Here is a 20496-nt window from a genome sequence, read left to right on the forward strand (position 1 = left end):
TCAACTCATTCATGGCCTCCTTGGTTAGGTTCATAAACGTCCTTCACGTCAAAACGCATATGCTCAACATGATGCATGGTTCATAAACATTATATACATGCTTTATTTTTGAATTTCGATGGTTCTCCTAACATTTTTTGCAACATATACGCATACCATGACATATTACTTTCACATATACTCGTGTACATCATGCATTTAGTCACAATATTAATCATGAGCATATTCACTCATCTACACAACAATATCATCTCATCACTTCATTCGTCAAATCATAAGTATAAACATCATGCATCGTACTACCACTCATTATGATATCAATATTACACACTCATTTTTCTCCTACATTACTATGATTTTCATAAAGTATAATAATCATGTCTAGAGTTGTTTTAATCCTACTAAGTTGCTTCTTATCTTGTTACAAAGACAAGACAATTATCTATAACTTCTAGGCTGACCTCAATATCCCTTTCAATCGTTTAGAAACCTAAAATTAGAAAATATATAAACTGACCACATAATAATGATAGATTAATCTTTACTCGCTAAAATTGAAATATCTGGAGTTATATCAATCCTTTTTTAGTGAAATCAAATCCCTTAACTAGATAACATCTAGGGCTACAACTCTTGCGTAGAACACAAAGTCTAATTCTATCATTTAAGTACATGTTTTGGTGTTCTAACTTAATGTTTTCTATAAAAAAATCAGCATGTGCGTCTAATATCAATTGTCAAATTCAATTTCAAAAATATCAAAACTTACAACAATCAAATTCACCAAAATCATAGCAAAACAAAGTGCTTTAGGGTATTCACAACCCACCCAAGAAAATAAGCTTGTTATAATCATAAACCTAAGACCATACAATCTACCCATGACTCATTACCACTCATACAACAAAAGAAAAAGAAATAATCCACTTCCCCTAACTTCAAATGAAGTAATTCTTCAACAAGAAAAATGAAGATGATCTCGTGACCACTCCCAATAATGCATTGATCTAATGGCTTCATCCACCATGATCTTCACGACAACTCTTACTATGGAAAAAACTTGGTTGTGATTTAAAACACAATCTAAAGCCGTCTAAATTTTCCAAGTTTGAAAACTCAAATGGAAATATAAAAATATTGACTGAGGGGTTCCACACCTAACACTAAGCCCACTTAATTCTTTGGTGCATATAAGGCTTGTTTGTCTCCTCTGTATATAGGAGAAGAAAATGGTTCATGAGATTATTTTGTCCAATGTGAGACTTAGAACATTTTTCATGATCAAGTGACTTACTTTAGAGCTAATTTTCTCTATGATAAAAGCTGATTTTGGTTTTTAAGGTGTATGAATGAATTATAGCTTTTTCAACAAACTTTTCAATAATACAAAAAATACCTCAAACAAACAACTATAACTTAAGATATGACGTGGTCTCTCTAAGATTGTCATCATAAAACTAACAGTAGACTTAGAAGAGTATTAGATTAACTTTAAAAAGTTAATCTAATACTCTTCTAACACCAAATATAATATAAAAAAGACAACAACAACAACAATACACATAAAATACACACGTGTATAGAAACACATATACTATCACAACACAAGTACATGTTTAGGACAAAATCAATACTATACAAATAATAATAATAAACATTTACAAAAAAATATAACAGAAGGATCCCAACAAGAGTTCTCCTTATGATATGTTCAAGTACTCAAAATTTTGGGTGTTACAAAACATATCTTTCAAAAGTTACCCGAAAAAAATGTAACATATATTATATAAATTTTGTATACATAACATTACAAAACAGTATGAAATTCAAGTGATATATACATAAAATACATAACACTAAAGTAACATAAGTGTTAGTATAAGAGTTACAATTAAGTTTTATTTCAAAAACACAAATCACAAATCGAACCAAATCGATGAGTTTGTGAAAAAAATAATCCAAATAAATAAAAAAATAAGTTTAGTTCGATTTTCAATTTATTTAGCCATTTTTTATTTCTATTTTGAATTGATTTTAATTTCAACAACTTGATAACTAACCTCCTGAAAAGATTTGAAACTCCAAACTCAATAAACTACCAAAATAACGCCAATTATAAAGAAGAAAATGCGGCTATAAAAAGGTTGAATATATATATATATATATATATATATATATATATATATATATATATATATATATATATATATATATATATAGATTATCAATTGATGTTTCTACACGTAAGACTCGTGCCTTTTGTCAAAGAAATTTGAGTGATTTGAGGTCCAAGTCGATCATCGATTAGGTTTGTATTAGAAGGAATGCTTATGCCTATTTTTAAGGTAATGGTTGACACGCCTAATTGGGGCATGGTTGAGTCTAGATTGATGAGATTGAGTTGGGTGAAGATTGTGAAGGGTTATACTAACTTTGAAATTAATGATTAGTAAACCTAAAAGTTTCGAAATTGGCGTGGTCGGGTGTGGGCAATATTAAAAACCAAAGCATTGTAAAATTGTTTTTTAGTTTTTATTTTCTTTAAAGTTATATGATAACTGTTAAAATTTTGAAGTTAGAAAATAGAAAGAAATGTCCTCTGTAAAGAACAAAAGAATGAAGTATGTAGTACATTGAAGTTCCCTAGTGATTAATACGAACAAAAATACTTGGGAGACGAGTGAACCAGGGTGTAAATACCAAAAATGGAGCCCCTTGAGCAAAAAAAGGAAGCCTTTTGTAATCAGGATAAAGCCACCCGCACTCCTTCTGCTAGCCTAACTACCCAGCAATAGTAAGTGCAAAACCGAAAACAAAAAACCAAACCCAAACGAAACCGACCAAAATCTCGCCAATTTCACTTTCCGCTTCATGTAGTTTCTGCGTTCCCAACTCCTTCTCCCGACTCTACCCTGACTCGCCCGAGTCCACACTCAAACCCGCGCTCATGGCAAATAACCCTTCCGACGCTCCCGCCGATGACTTCCTTGAACAAATCCTCGGCCTCCCGAACTTCGCTTCCGCCGACTCCGGCCTTTCCGCTGCCGATGTCGGCCTCGCCGGTGCGGCCACTCAGGCTCCGATGATGCTGCAACTCAACTCCGCCGACGCCAACGCTCACCTCGCCGGCGCCGCCTTCCACGCGCCCGTGTATCAGCTAGGGCTGAGCTTGGACCAGGGCAAAGGTGGGTTCATGAAGCCCGAGGAAGCCTCCGCTAGCGGAAAGCGCTTTCGCGACGACGTCGTTGATAATAGAGCTAAGAATGTAAGGCCACCACCTTTTTTCGATTCTCCTCTGTTTGGATTTGATTTTTTAATTGGAAGTGAGTTTTGTGCTTTGCTTCAATTGTTTCTGTCTAATATGAGAGTATGTTTCTGGAAAAGCTATTATATGGTTGGAATTACTTTACTCTATTTGCTAGGTTCAGATTACCACCATTATGTTTACATGAAGCAAAACGAAACGTTTTAAAGGTTAATGAAAATAAGACTTAGCACTATAATGATGATTTCTTTCCTGATTAGTGTGTCTAAAAATTGAGATTCTTCAACTTGAGATATGTTAGGTGAGTGGTTGTCGATGCCAGTCAACTTGTTATAAACATCGATAACATGTCTCTCTGTAATTGTGTGTTAGGTTTGATCGTTTCTTGGTCGAGATTTAGTTAGTTAGGTTATTTATTTATTCCTTTGTGTTTGCACTTATGGTTACTTTGTGTAATCTTTGAGTAATCCTTGAACAATTGTTTTCTTGTTATGTTGTGAGAGCCTTCTTTTTCTGCTTCGTGTTCTTATTCTTACTGTTTTTTTTTTCTGCCTTTGGGAGGGAAGAGAGGGAGTGGAAGAGGGGGAGTTGATCAAGTAGCACTTATTATTGCTAATTTGTAACCCTCTTGCAGGTTTTTCATGGGCAACCCATGCCTACTACTATGCCTGCTGCTCCACATCCTCCAGCAATACGTCCTAGGGTGCGGGCCAGAAGAGGACAGGCTACAGATCCACACAGCATAGCTGAACGAGTGAGCTTTAAGATATTTGCTTGAATGCAAATTGTTTTGCTGGGGTTAAGTTTGTAGCTCATTTTGTCTTCCATGTTACCATTTCATTACAGTTACGCAGAGAAAGAATAGCAGAAAGAATCAGGGCATTGCAAGAACTGGTTCCAAGTGTCAACAAGGTATGCGATTTCTCTTGCATATCCTTTTATTACTAAATATGGTCTTGCCTCCGTCTTTAGCAAGTGGAATTGTGTTTTGGAGAAGTAAAGGATTTATAGCATGAATTGTTTGAAAAGATGAAGAGTATCAAGTTAACATTTACAGAAGATGTGTATTTATTATCTTTCCCCTTAATTTCTAGCTTGTTGACTTGATAATAACACAGACGATGATCAATTTGTGTTTAAGTAGATTCATATCTTGTGAATAAAAATGATATCACTCCATATTTTTTTTGTAAAAAGCAAAAACAGTGCTAAAAGTGGACCTTTTCAAGGCATGTTTGTGGCTGATCTGTCTTCTTTCTTGGGAGATATTGTTCATTACATACTTGTTTAGTACTTCACCATCTCCAATTACACTGTTAACTTTCATAATTTTGTCTTCCTTTTACAATACACACACAAAATAAAGCAGATGTCATTACTTTTGTAACTTTATTATGAACACTTAAGTTTTACAAAATAGGTTGTTCTTTTCATGTAAAAATTGCTTCAATTCATAAATATTTGAACACTTCCGGCTTATCAAGTAGCTATTTTGTTTTTCACATAAGGCCTTCTTAAAGTAATTAGTTTGTTGAAGCTGAACCTATTTTTGTACAGTGTGCAGAGTTTACCTGAATACAATGTGGAAAGTGTAAACTTCTTGATCCCCTTTCCCTGCAATTTTGTACTCCTTTCATTTAAGGAATTTTAAATTAGGCATTGTTGTTTGAGTGTGAGGATTGGTAATCCAGGATAACTTGCTTCTGATGAAAGGGTTAAAAAAGCAGAATAACATCTTCATATATCCTGATCTGACATGCATGGAAATTAAATTTTTAAGTATGCTTAAAGTATCAAATAGGTTTACTGGATTTCAAGGAGTGCTATGTTTTGTATGATATGTGTGATAACTGTGTTGTTTTGCTGCATGAATGCTCAGTGTTTGTGAAATAAAAATATAACAATACTAAATTATTCAATTCTTCTAATATCATGGTGCATTTTTACTATGTTCAGACAGATAGAGCTGCCATGTTAGATGAAATTGTGGATTATGTCAAGTTCTTAAGGCTTCAAGTGAAGGTAAAATGCAATTGTTCTCCTTAGCGATCCTGGTTTTGTTTTCCTAGTTAGGTTTATAATGACCTTGCTGTATTGCCTGTTATAGCTTTTAACCTTTTCATTTTTATCCCCATCCTACTGAGGTCAATTAGTTAGGGATTCAACTCTTGATCATGAACCCCACAAAATGGTGGTTGCCACTTGCCACTTTGGGTGAGAACCTATTGGCTGACTAATTATATTCCTGACAACCTATCTTAATACAGTCAAATGGTGTGGCCTTCAGGCTGCCTAATGCGTTTTAGTTACTTTTAACTATCCAATAGTTTTTGAAGGGTTTTCCGTTGGAATACAGTTTGCTGTTTGAACCATTATATCAAATTATCAATATAAAAGCAAAAGGCTCTTCTCTTTAGCCAAATTTGGATTTGTAGCTGTGTGAAATTAAGACTGCAAACAACTTCCAATAACTTAATTCATCTGCCTTTCAGGTTTTGAGCATGAGTAGACTGGGTGGAGCCGGTGCAGTGGCACCACTGGTAACTGACATCCCATTATCATCAGTCGAGGTGATTATTGAGAAGAAATAGTTGTTGAAAGAATTTTATTATTTTTAATATCTTTGACTTCAAGTGATTTAATAAATTCAGTGATGATCAGGAAGAAGGTGGTGAAGGTGCGCGAAACCGGCCAGCATGGGACAAGTGGTCAAATGATGGCACAGAAAGACAGGTAGCTAAGCTTATGGAAGAAAACGTTGGGGCTGCCATGCAGTTTCTTCAATCAAAGGCTCTCTGCATCATGCCAATCTCACTGGCATCGGCAATATACCAGTCACAACCACCGGACACTTCTAGCATAGTCAAGCCTGAAACTAATCCTCCTTCATAGACCTAATTCACATGTTGCACAATCTATTATTATTGGTCCCATCCCAGGCTCACTAATACTTGCTGGGACCCACGCCTAACGCGTTATTTGTCTGTTCCAAATCCCCCCCCCATAAATAAGTCATTGGCAAGCATCAAGTTGCAATCAAAGTCAGATGCCATAATTCTTCCTTTTTTGCCTTTCTTTCAGCTTTTGTCAATACAGGGTTCGATATCAATGCCTTGGAAAAGACAAGCAAACCCCTATATCATGTCTTGCCGTATTTCAAGTAGAGAGGAAGACATTGTCAAAAGTTCAATTGATATGCGCTTCTTTTCTAGTGTCAAATGGGTGGGGGTAGTGGACCATGATGTAGGCGCTTTTATAGTGGGGCTTAGTTTTTGTAGTGGGCTGTGGGACCTTCTAAAAGGTTAGAGTGTGGTGTGTGTATATTTTTAATAGTAGTGAAGCTGAAATGGACAATAGTTGCTTTAACAATGCTGGGCTTTGCCGAGTCCTGCAAAAAATGATGATGCTTTTTGTTTGTTTAGGGCGTGCGTGAGTTGTTTACTCAAAAGTAATTGGACGACTTTTCCCTATTCTTCTGAATCATTATTAGATTTTGATTCATCTGATGAAAATGGAAGGAAGGATAAGTGTGTGTGGGGTTGCTCCTTTCACCCAATCCTTGTCAATCAGTAAGTTGCAACCTTAATTCAACTCAAGTGACAGGAAGTCTTCTCTCGTTGAACTCATCTATGTACGTTAAAGAATGGTTCACTAATTACTACTTTGAAGAGCGTTTCATTTTCTTCAGAGGAGGGAATCTTGCGTCGCTTTAAATAGCCTCATTTACTTACGTTGTTCATGTCACGGGATTTTTTCTATTTAATTTTGGTCAACAAACAATCGTATTTTTCGTAAACAATCTTCATTTTAAGAATAATGTCACATGGACTTCGCTTTCTACCATATATATCTCACATCTTTTGAGGTGACAATATCTTAGTGAAAGAATTTGTTTATTTTAAAGTTAGATGGAATTGATTTTCAAAAAATTAATTTTAAACGGTTAAACGTAGTTTAAGTTAGTTCTAATATTTTACTTAAGAACATGTACACGGAATGAGAAAGCGATTGATTGTATAGAAAAAATAGGACTTGCGTGTATGGAACACTGTGTGACATCAATCATAATTACAAGATAAAAATTCCTCACCGGCCCTTCAAGAAAAATCTACCAAGCGTATATACAGAAATATTTGCTTTCCAACATTATTGGCCTGATTCAGGGATGGAGCAAAAAGTCTTTATCTTATGCAGGTAAGTTAGAGTTGACCAGAGCAGTTATTCAAGGAATTGTGAATTTCTGGATGGAGATTTTTCCTTTGCCGTAATCTGTTTTGGACCGGATCAACGCTTCGTGCCATAATTTTTTGTGGGGCAAAGCGGATATTGGCAAAAATAAGCCCTTGGTTGCTTGGTCAGTAGTTTGTTCTCCGAAAAAAGAAGGGGGTTTAGGCTTTTTTAATCTCAAGGACGGGAACCTTGTGCTTCTTTCCCATATCCTGTGAGACTTTCATTGTAAGAAAGATTCTCTATGGGTTCGGTGGGTTCACCATTACTATTTCAGAGGGAGCGATGTGTGGAATTACAATACTTCTTCATCAGATTCAGTTTTGATAAAGAAAATCATTCAAATAAGGGACTTTATTATCTCCAAAGAGCTAAGTACGGAAGAGGCCAAAAAGAGGATTCAATCTTGGAGCACCAATGAACAATTGCTTGTTGGCAAAGTCTATGAATAGATTAGAGATGTCAAGCCTACTGTTAGTTGGTGTTCTGTTATATGGAACCCAGCAATCCCCCCTAAGATGTCTTTCATTCTGTGGCTTGCTAAAAGGAACCGGCTGCTTACTCATGACAAAGTTGCTTTTTTGAACAAGGGTTCCCTCTGCCCTTTATGTTCAAATGAGGCTGAGTCAAATGCTCATTTGTTCTTTTCTTGTAGGAAATCTCTCCAAGTTTGGGCTCACATTCGTGATTTGGCTCCTTTTCGCAGACGTTTCACTTCTTTACAGCGCATTACTGACTCTTTAATTAGGGGCAGATCCACATCAGGTGTTCAAGGAAAATTATGTTGCCTGACTATAGCAATTACAGTCTACTGCATCTGACTATCTAGGAACAAGCTGATTTTTGAAGATTATCAATTTTCGATAATAGAGGTTATTAGCAAGATTAAGTTTCTTATGTATAGACAAGCGCACATGTTACATTTGTTTTAGCATCTTGATATAGGTCTTCTTGTATTAGGGAGACTTTTGATTTTCTTTAATTGCGGGGTATGCCCCGTTTATTATTGTATCATTTTGGGTTTAATATAATTTATATTTTTCCCAAAAAGAAATATCTGTTGTCGTTGTTGGGCTTGCTTGTTTATATTTTTTTTCTTAGTTTTTTAATTAAATGATATATTTAAAAATTATAATAATAATGTGTTTTTTAAAAGTAAACTTCAGAAATTGATTTATTATAGTTTTTTTTAAAAAAGCTTAAACAAGAATTGCCTAACTATTGTCAATGGATTATTATTCAGTTGTTTATGCTTTAAAAAAATGACAATTATCTTTTTCTGTTAACTTAAATAAAATATTGAAAATATTAAAATATTTAAAAATCCAAGAAAACTTACCATATTCACGTATCCGGTTTTCTATTTTTGTGCACCAAACACAGAAATTTACTTCTCTACGTTAGTCTGTTTTAACTTTTTCAGCATAAATTTTGCATCTTTGGATTGATAAAGACTCTGTACTAGAGCTTCAATATGTATGGAGAAAAATGGGAAAGAAAAAAGGATAATTATAAATGTCCACCCCAAATTGGAGATGAGGAAGGAGAGAAATAGGGAGAAAATGATAAATATGATGTTATGTGATGAAAAAGGCAGAGAGAGAAATAGAGAAAAAAAAAGAAGGAAGTGAAGGTGAACGGTAAGAGAATAGAATATATGAATATGTTGTCCAATTAAAAAACCTTGGGACCTATGAAGTAAAACCAGTGGCAGGTTGGGTTCAAAGTTTTGAATGTGTATCACCAATGAAGTTAATGATTTTTTTTACCTGGTTATAAATGAGGCGTGGCAGATATTAAAGGTATCTGTGTATAACAGTACTCGTACGTAAGGTGTTCATTAATTTAATATCATCATTTTTTTTGCTGACAAAAAAAAATGATTTCTATTGTGAATGTATTACCTGCCTTACATATTATACTTAGATTTTCTTTTCCTATTGTGAATGCATTATGATTTCTTAATTTTTTTAATTGTTAACGTATATTCATGATCCCTAATACGTACGGAGCCCTTAAAGCTATTTCCAACCAATATGAGAACTGTTTAGGACAAAGACTGTTAGCACTGTACAGCACTTGGGAAAATCCATAGCTTATATAAGTTGTCACAATAACCATTAACCTAGTGACTGTATCCCATTTCGGTTACATGTGGAGGGGATTCCTATTTCTGTTCCCTTAAAATGAGTACGAGAGTACCATACTGACCAAACATGAAACAAACCATATATATAGTTCATGGTTATGCTGAATGAATCTATTAAAACATACGGAAACTAAAAAGAAACGATAAGAGAGTCAGAAGTCGATGATAGTGTATTGTCGTTTAAAAGGAAAAAAAAGCAGTGGGAATTTGTGGATATTCATATCCTCTAAAGTCTTCAATTCCCCCACTAGTTGCTCTCACCTCTCCCACCATCACTGCATAATTGGTGTGCATTCATTCTTTCATTTGTACTTTGTGAGCTGTTGCCTTATATAAACTTAGACAGATAACAAACAATTGCACGTGTCAACCTATGTCACTATCTTAATTTTAACTTTACATTAGGTTGATATCATCATATTAGAATAAATTGTTATATATAGTAAATTTGTTGAATTTTATAATAATTATTTTAAAAACAATTTCTGATTGAATGACAGTAATTTACCGTGCATGTTGATTGCCGACAAAAAAAAAAAAACCGTGCATGCTGCTGATTTAGCTCAATGTATTAATCTCGTACGTACTCGCGATATCAACAAAATTTACCAAAAGCAACGGTTCATCAATTAATGAATAGAAAAAAGGCTTTTTCTTTTTTTATAAGGTCGTTGCAAAAAATGGTCTTTTGGTTTCGGCCAATAGTACGAAAAGACTTTCAAAAAATAACCGGATTTTTCAAATGGGTCCAACATAGGGGTGCCTTTAAGCAATCTCATGCAAATGACCCTGCATCATCATTCTACACAATGCCATGATTTGTAGAATGTCTACTACTATTTCCACTCCTTTATACTAACGCACTCCCCTTTCTTTTTCCCCCCAAACTACCCTCAGAAAATACACTCCCCTCAAGTCTTTCTTCATCCTATATACTCCAATGGAAAAAACCACCCCCTCCACACCTCTCCAAATATAGAAAAGCAATACATTGATTTTGGTGGATGAAATTTCTTTTATCTCTAGGTAATATAATAGGTTTTACTATCCTTTTGACCCTAAGCTTTTTTGAATTGGTTTTAGTACATAATCTAAATTTTGACAAATAAAGTTTCTAAACATTTTCTCTGTTTACAGTCCCTTAAAGATCATTCAAAACTCTGATACCATGTTAAAAAAGCATAAGCTGAACATTGGACAACAAGTAGATAAACGGATAAGGAAGAAGAGAGGAGCAAAAGTTGATTATATATTTCAGATTTGTAACTCAGATTTTGCACACTTTAAACTATTACAACAACTTAAATAGAAAACTAACAAGCCCCTAATTGGCTGAAATAAACAACAACTTATAACTATTCTAAAATAGGCATCATTAGCTAACAACTACAAGTTGCTTTTTTCCGAACACAAGCAACCACAAAATCTGAAAATATATTTTAATTATGAAAGCAGAAAATTCTCAACTGTCAACATTCCTTGAGATTTTTCTTCCAAGCTTTGGTCTTGGTCTCACATGTACGGAGGATCACTGACAAGTACACTACCATTTGCATCCCTTTGCTCCACAGAATTTGAAATAGGAATGCTTGCAACCTCCTTAAACCATTTTTGATCTTTAAAACACTCAGCTTTTGGTGCTAAGACAACCATGACAGTTGCATCGTCATCATACTCTATGAAATCTGACTTCAAAAGCTTGATTTTCTTTTTCTCTTCAAGTTTGTTATGATCATAAAGGTCCATCTTCTTAGCAATTTCTGTTGTAGGCCCATTCGAATAGTGTGATTCAGATGGCTCCTACTCCATGTTTTCCAACTTCACAACTTCTTCTAAAACATGATGTGTGGCATTTTTCTTCCATTCCAGTGGGAAACTTTTATCCCTCATTTTAATGGACATAAGCTCACAGCCGGGATCAAATATAATGCAACTCATATTCTTAAAACATAAGGAATAATTTCTCTCTAGCATTTTTTCAACACTCAAAAGATAAGAAGTTTCTAAAGAGACAACTCCTTGTTGTCATGTAACGATGACTTTGGTGACTCAGTAATTTGTTACCTCATCAATAGTCTAACGAAACAATCAAGTATATATTTTTAGTAAATTATTCGTCATCTATTCAAATCAATTTAGGACGTCAAACTAGTTGATTAGAAATTAAAATATAATTTACCGAAAAAATTACATAAAACCATCATATTAAACTCTTTGATGACTTGACACATCACATGGTTATCAGTGTTGCTATTATATTATTAATTAACGCAGTTACTTGATAGTAAGGATTAAAAGTGATAACAGAAAAAGTTCAAATCAAAAGAACTTTACTGATTAAAATATAGATTAGGAACTAAAAGCAATATTTAAAAAAAATAGAAATTAAAAAATAATAAACCCAAAAGAAAATCATGTCAACATTTTGAGTACTCCTTGTTGGGAACTCTTGTTAGGGTCTAGGCCCAACACACAATGTGGACTTAGTTGTTCGATTAGATCCGAACCCAAATAATCCATGTATGTGGGAGGACCTCAAAGGCATTCTAGAATGTTCAGACATTTCCTGCCTACACCAATCATGCATGTACACACTATTTTGTAGTATTTATCATCATATATTACTCTGCTGAAGCACAGCCTGAGCAATGATAGTGATAGTAATTAATATTTAATTTTTTAAGGTCACGGGAGATAGTTAGGCAAACCAAAAACACAGGAAACAAATGAGAAAATGCTGAATATGCATTGGTGACTGAATTATATATGCAAGATATATACATGAGCACAGATCCATATATATATATATATATATATATATATATATATATATATATATAACTCAGTGAATAGAGAGAAATGGATTTCTGGTGCTGAAACTCAAGAGATAGAAGAGAGATATGGTTAATTCATGACACCAAACTTCCAATATCTTGATCCTAGATAACTGAAAATAGCAGACAATTAAGAAATTAATGCTAATTCCTCACCCTCACAACATTTTTACTACAATTTTTACAGTTCAAGAAAGAGATAAAAAAAATGAAAAAAAGAAGTAAACACTAAAATGAATAATATAATGATTTTTTTATTTATAACTATAGTATTTCTGCGTGTATAGACAGTTTATTGGATATGAATTCATATATCTTGCCTATGTTTTGGACTTTAATTTGGTTGATGAGTTTATGACCTTGGCATGCACACTTGATGCCTGCCGACGCTAGAAGATCTCTCGTGCTTCACATGGAAATTTCGCACTGCTATTGGTATATGGACAGTCCCATCATATCAAACTTTGGGTTTGGAACACCGTGAGATCTTCAACAAATAATTTGATGTTACACATAATACGGCCAAATTAAACTTCATATGTAATGTCTCTGAAGAAAAGAAAGTCATCTTATAATTTATACTATTTTCGACTATAACTTTTAATTCTAGACTTCACGTGACAGGCATTGTAAGCTCGATCTTAAATAACATTTCTAAATATGAAAGAACCAATCAATTTCCATGATATAAGATGACAGAGATAGTATTGATAGAAAAGTGTTTCGTTGATTCGTTCATATCCTTTTTCCTACTTTATCCCAACATGTCTAACCTCGACTTCCCTCTTTTACCATAAAAGAGAAGTTTAAGAAAGAATGGGCGTTGAAAACTAGACCAAATTATTTTAAATTTCTTAATTGATTTAATATAATTGAAAATCAATTAATTAAAAATTAAAAAAACAAAAAAAATCACATTTTTATTGGAATTTGACTTGATTTTTTGCTCTTATTGTTAAAACCAAACTGAATCACACTTATAATATAACATTACTTGTAATTAAATGAAGTGTGAGAAATTCAACAACAAAAAATGAAGTGAGAGCTTAATTATTACGGACTGAAGTATTTATCCCTTCTTTGGTAGAATAAGACTAATTTACGTAATAAATTGTGATGTCAAGTTCATTTTCTCATTCCTTATCAGAGCACATACATTTCCCTGCCTATTCAGGTATTGCCGATAGCTTAGCGTTTTTATTAGCTTGATTCCACCAAATTAAGCTGGGTAGCACGCATAACTCAAAATGAAAGAGACATTTAAATGCATATATATAAAATCTCACTATTAATTTAAACGCTCCCTATAGTCTATATAGCTCATTTTTGGCAGAAAATGTCATTAAAACAATGTTTGGACTCTTGTACACTATTTTGCCATTTGAATCTCAATGGTCACCTATACATGTGAGTTCAAAAATTGTGTCAGAACAGACTTACCTGCTCGATCAGCAGCAGTAGTAGACATTCACAAATACACTAATCTGAATCCAAACTCTGATCCGAAGGGATATTTGTTAATTAAGTTCACCCGACCGACAGGCTCCTATATATATATAGTACTACATTAATTTGAGCAGTGAAGTTACGTGTTTGTAAGGCTATCTTTACATTATTAGAAAAGGTCAATCATCTCATCCAATGGCTTACATACACACATTAAAAAAATTAGTTAGTCTAGGACTATTACATGTCTATTGTTTTGCATATCAATTTTTTACATGGAATATACTCAATATTTTCTTTACTTTATGAGAAAATTTAACTACACGTGGAGATTAGAGAGAAACATGATGATTTTGAACCATGCACCTAATAATTTCTCTTCACATGTGTTATTTGTAAAACTTATATGTATTATTGCCGGAGAAAAAAACTTGGTAGGCAATAAGCTTAGTAAAATGTTTTGTGAGCATCTATTGGGTGTCTCCACATGGAGAAAGAAACAAATAGAAGAGAGAAAAATAATAAATAGCAACATATAAAAAGAAATCAGAGATAGATAGAAATAAAAGGTGAGATTCACCTGGCCTAACCAAAATATATACTACCATTGTATTTTTGGTGAAGTATATCACCGTAAGTATTAATCCATAATCATTAATCAGTTATGTATCAGAACCACGTATGTGCATATATCTATGTTGCACAATATTAGAACAACTCGCTTTTCTATTCTTAAAAAAATCATCATAATATATATATAGGAACTAAGTTTCTGAATCTATATATGGTTCTATGAAGAAAATATATAGGAACTAAGATTATGAAACTATGGTTCTATGAAGAAAATCCAAAATTGTAGCAGAAGTTTAAGATCTTGAAATTTTGCTGTCTTACGCTCAAATTATTAAGATGGTTCTAGCTTTCGAAGTTAGGATGTCGTTAACAGCTTATAATAAAAAGAGAGTATGCCGTTAACTAATTGATATATTGGAATTTGGGACAAAGAATTATCGTCGTTTGACTTGATATATCTCTGCATGGTAGTGCTCATCCACTCACAATAGTGGTGGAATTCTCAATCTTCTTATGGGAGATTTGACGCCTGTTAAAGAGTACCTTTTTCCTTTTTTCGTATCATATATATTTAATCGTATCTCCTTGATTATTCCCAAATCGAGTAGTTAACATAAAATTTTCGAAACATGAACAAATCAAATTTGCCTTAGTTACAAGCTAAAATCAAATGGAAAGATATATATCGCTTTATCGAAAGAATTGCTTCTCCTCATAAACAGATCTAGCTAAGACAAAGTGAGATTATTATTATTATTATATTTTTTATCTGTACAATTGAAATAGCATTAGCTTTTCTTATATTTTCTTTCTCTTTCTTTTTTAGAGGATTACATATAATTTAGAAAGCAGACCTCAAAGCCGCCTCTGCTGAAATTAATAAAGCAAAAATAATGTATACATAGATAATATCCATCTATTTTCCTAATATATATATATATATATATATATATATATATATATATATATATGAGTTCTCATAAACACCATGTATTTGCTTGCACAACACAAAGGGTATTTGTCTTTGAAGACCTCATGTGACTATTTTGATTTGATTTGCTTTTGCAAGTTTTGTTGGTCACAAACAACCCAACCCCTTTGCTTCTGATCCTTTGATTATTTTCAGCCTCTTGCAGGAGGATACAAACATGCTGCAATTAATAAACAAAAACAGCTCCATGAGATGGAGAATATAAAGAGAGCATATAATAAAAACTATTCAATTATATATAAAAAGAAAGAAATAGAACAAGGAACTTACTTCCATGGAACATCTCCAACCAGCATCCAGTCACCATCCTTGTCTTCATAAGTAGGAGCGTATTCAGATCCATTGTAACCTTCCCTCTCTGAATATTCACCTGGATATATATCAGAATTAACCATAAATCACCATTCATAATTAAGCTCATGTAATTTCAATTTCATTTCTTAATAGTTATAAAAACATGAAAAGAAAAGGACAAAAAGATTGTTGTTAATTTGTTGGTGCATGTTTCTTACCAAATGTGCACTTGAACAAATTTTGCAAGGCCATGAGGAGTTCTGGGTAGCTATTGTAAACCTTCAGATCTATCTTCCTCAAGTAAGGTGCACCAGCCATGCTCACTTTCAAATACGTTCCACTTCCATCACCCTGCTGCTCCACCTTCTTCTGTTGTTGCAGACTGTTCTTCCTAAAAGATCTAATTGGTGGCCACCCCACTACTTGTACCCTGCCATCCATTAATTTTCATCCATTAGCATCATTATTACTTACTTTTCAGTTTTCATTTATTATATTAAGACAAATCTTAGGAATTGGTTAATAAACTAAGAAGATAAAATTTTCAATTCAAATGTGTCAACTTGTGTTGTTCATAATATTTTTTAGGCTCTCTTATAATTTTATGATAAATTTTTTATTTTTAGTTTCTTAATCAATGTTCTAAGATATTAATTAACAAACTCTTATATTAATTTATCTTTTTAGAAATATATAAGAAAAGTATATTTTGCTTACTTTGCAGGTTGGACACTGTCTTCATCATGATCACTTGTGGTGGTAGAATCTGAAGAACCATTAGAGTTGCACCTGGACTCTTCCACACTGGGTTCTGGTGAAGATCTCTTGTTGCTTCTAACAACAGATCCACTACTGGATGAACTTTTGTCATGAGTTTCATCACAGCCGGGTAATCCCAACCTCAACTCTGTGGCCTTAAGATTCAGCTCAGTTTCAAAGCTCCCCATCGAATATTTCTGATCAATTATTTGATGAACTTCTTATAATAATATCTAAAATGATGATCACCTTCAGTTATCCAAATCCAATCGCTTGCTCAATTCTGATTTCTGAGAAAGAGAGAAAGATGTGTATATATATATATAATTAGGTAAAGAGATTGATTGAAGAATGGAAAAAAGATGTGGTAGCTCGTCAATTTTATAGGAATGTGTTAGGGAGGGAAGATAAATGTAGCTCACTTATTCTCGTGGTGCATGAATTGCGCACACCGAGGGGAAAGGATAAACTAACCGACCGAGGCCTGTCTGTCACACGCGCTTTCTCACTGGCCAATCACACCGTGACAAGGCATCATTTTGGGGGGGAGTAGGGCCCACTCCACACGGTCGAAGCGCGATGACAGATGTGACTGTCTGTCACATGAAGGACAGGAGAAAGCTGGTTGTTCAAGTGGGAGGGGACATTAGGGCAACAAACACAGCCAATGATGGTGACAAGCGTGGACCAGCAACTGACGGTTCAGATCGAGTGGGCTTTTGGGAGTGGATCCGGGAGCGTTGGATCTGTATGGGAACAAATCCATGTGACAGAGGGTGTGGGGCCCAAATGGGTGTCCTTGATTGGATGGGCATGACCATGTGGATGTTGGCCAGTGGGTACGTGACATGTGGGATTTGCATGTGCTATGCTCAATTCCTCCTTCCTCGTCTTTCCTACCTCTACTCTACATCCTCCAACTATTTCTTTTTCGAATTTTATAATTATAATAATAAATGGTTAATTTATATAACATTATTTATTAAACTTCCTGTGGAATAGGACAATTCTGAAGAATACATCTTAATTTGATATATATGCTGGTAACTTATCCTGATCCAAATCTAATATGTGTAATTTATTGATCTATACGTATAAGCAAATATCCGATTTTGGTTTTAATATGTGCAATTCTAGAGAGAGAGAGGTAAGTTTAGTAGTTGACTATACTAATGAACTTGTTATGCTCAAATGAATTATCAAAGATGTTTCGCAAGAATACTTTGATGATGATGAAACTAGTATCTAAAAAGCTGTTCCTCATAATTTATAAAGGACTCGTGAAAACTTAAACGTATTTTTATATACAAACCCAATAGATATCAAACGCATTATTCAAGCTAAAACAATACTAGCTCAAAATAAAAACAAGTAAGTTTTGGACCGAAAATAAAGGAAGAACAACAAAGTTTATTAAAGCAGTATGATGCAGTATTGTCAATCTATGCTGATTAAGTGCACGTTTAGAATTTCATTGCGTCAAACATGATCCAGGTATCAAAAAAGTAAATATATATTCATAGCGGTTGCGTCTTTTAACCTATTTTGATGTGATTTTAGCTCAAGACCCGCATCTAGGATGAGATCCTAAACACTCACTAAGTGAATAAACTAATTTATAAACTTCACAAAATATAAAGACGTTAAATTTTTCTCACTTTGATTATTGAACATTTAGTCGGCCATTCACATTCATAACTATAACTATATATATATATATATATATATATATGTGTGTGTGATTATCTTTATGAACTTATAAACGTGTAGTATATAGCAGTACAGCTTTATTTTTGGTGATTAGTAGTATATAGTACACCTGCGCAACATTTAAATAAAAGACTATGCTACATTCCAAGCAATTCAAATGCATGAAAAATCTTCTGAGATGGCCAATGGGGGCTTTGATAGTTCAATGATAGCGCCCACCAACAGTGAGGATTAGATTCGGGTTCTTCATCAATTCCCTTTCTTCGCATTAATTTGTGCACTTGCACCAAAACATTACACACAAGCCAGTTATTGTTTGGATCACGCAACAAAAGCACAATTGAGCGTCTCCAAAACCAACTCACATATGATAGATGTTAGGCATGTTAGCAAAAAGGAACAAGCATTGGCCAACGGGGATATACAAAAGTTTCACGTTACATGCGACACCATTTTTTATAATAATCCAAAGGGGTATCCTTTTCTTGAACCAACTCACTTCTCTTCAGATGCATCTATATCTACCTCTCCAATCAAGCTAAGTGGAATATATATGTGCTGGTTTCATTGTTTGTCATCTTTCACCAGCAATGTCTGCCATCCACAATATGTCAGTCAAAGTTAACACTAGAAATTAAATGACTTCATTGGTAAGAAGCGTTTCGTTCCATCATGTGGGATTTAACTCTATCTAAACCAAATTTTGTTTACTACCCTCTTTTTTGTTAAGTGGTGGGATCGAAAAGAAAAATATGTAGGCACGTACACGAATAGAGAAGCCAAATGTCATACAGTACTACTAATAAAGGGTTGGGAATTGGAAAAGACGGTGATTAAAGTAATGTAATGTTTAATTTGGAAGCATAGTAGTGGCGTTTTGTGAAGGCACACACGAGCGATGTATTTAATTTTGATGGTGATTATAAAGTGGGCACACGTGGGTGATAGGATTGGAGCCTTTTTGATGTTAAAGGAGGTAGGGAACGAAGGCCCAAATTAAATTTTGTTGGCTTAAAGAGAGTCCCCACTCCCACACCCTCGGTTGCTTCCTTGTTCCCCTGGATGCCATGCCAAAGCATTCAATTTGATTGATTGTTTCGGCCATGAAATCCTATCAATGCACCTTCTTTTAAGATACTATATCATTAACAACTAGCACAGACAATTAAGCAAGGATGTAATACAGGTCTACCTTTAATTGGAGCTCAACTGTTAAAGTTAACGTGTTGTTTCGATACTCTAATTTTCAACGTTTCACTAATCATATTTAATTAGCAAATGTTTCACCTATTATACGGATAACTTTTGATGCAGTACAGCTTTGAATAAAGGGTTCGTTAGCTTTGTCTTCAAATTTAATTAAGATTTTTATATTTTGTTTTAGAAATTAAATTACATTTTTTTCTTCAAATTATGTTAGGATATATTCATACTTGACTAGAGTTATTATTTGTAGATTTAACTCAAAATTTGATTTATACCGGCTTAGTTTTTCATGCTTTACACCTGTATTAAATTTATATTTTATAATTTATGAGAGTAATTTTTTATATTATTTAAATTTTGAATGTATTTTATTTAGTTTTAAATTTAATAAATATATGTTAGTAGATAGGGTTGTAAGCGGATTACATTCAATATGCAAACTTGCCCAATTCAATTCAATCCAATTAGATTTTTGTAAGTTGGATTGTGTCATTGGATTGAATTTATTTTAGTTTAATAAATATGATTAAAATTAAGTTGAGAGACGGATTTGAAATTTTGGGCATGACCAATACATAATCCAACCAACATACAATTAAATTATTAATATAGAAATCATAAATTAAACACATCTCATTCTCAATGTAATACATTGTTTATCTTTTTTATTTATTTTAAGATAATAACATTATTTTATGAATGATATTGTTAGTAATATTTATGTTTTTCTTCTTTTGTTTATCATACGAATAGTATATATATATATATATATATATATATATACTTATGCTGATTTTTAAAATATCCTTATTTTTTTTGTAAAAAAACTATTTTTACTATTTTTTAGTGTGGAGATTTTTTTTAAATTTTTTTTCAAAACTTAAAGATGTAACATTTTTTAATGGTCAAACCTAATAACCAATCCATTTCAATCCAATTAAAGTTGGATTGGATTGGAAAAATAAAAAAGATAAACTTAATCAAATCTAATCCAATTAAGTTTAATTAAATTAGATTGAAAAATAGATACAACTCAACCCAA

At 33.4% G+C, this 20496-nt stretch overlaps 2 protein-coding genes across 2 annotated transcripts; one reads left to right on the forward strand and one right to left on the reverse strand.

Moving 5' to 3' along the window:
- Positions 1-2621: 2621 nt before the first annotated feature.
- Positions 2622-6735, forward strand: LOC100797789 (transcription factor UNE12). Its single transcript, XM_003554229.5, has 6 exons — positions 2622-3265; positions 3900-4019; positions 4112-4177; positions 5222-5287; positions 5758-5835; positions 5927-6735. The coding sequence occupies exons 1-6, from the start codon at positions 2948-2950 to the stop codon at positions 6155-6157; spliced, it is 879 nt and encodes a 292-aa protein (XP_003554277.1). The 5' UTR covers positions 2622-2947; the 3' UTR covers positions 6158-6735.
- Positions 6736-15223: 8488 nt separating this feature from the next.
- LOC100792134 (auxin-induced protein 22E) lies at positions 15224-16899 on the reverse strand. The gene is made up of 4 exons (XM_006604417.4): positions 16497-16899; positions 15998-16209; positions 15756-15855; positions 15224-15645 (listed from the first exon to the last, which is right to left on the reverse strand). The coding sequence occupies exons 1-4, from the start codon at positions 16724-16726 to the stop codon at positions 15573-15575; spliced, it is 615 nt and encodes a 204-aa protein (XP_006604480.1). The 5' UTR covers positions 16727-16899; the 3' UTR covers positions 15224-15572.
- Between the last annotated feature and the right edge of the window lie 3597 nt (positions 16900-20496).

Source organism: Glycine max, chromosome 19 (genome assembly GCF_000004515.6).
Source record: "Glycine max cultivar Williams 82 chromosome 19, Glycine_max_v4.0, whole genome shotgun sequence".
Classification (NCBI taxonomy): Eukaryota; Viridiplantae; Streptophyta; class Magnoliopsida; order Fabales; family Fabaceae; genus Glycine; species Glycine max.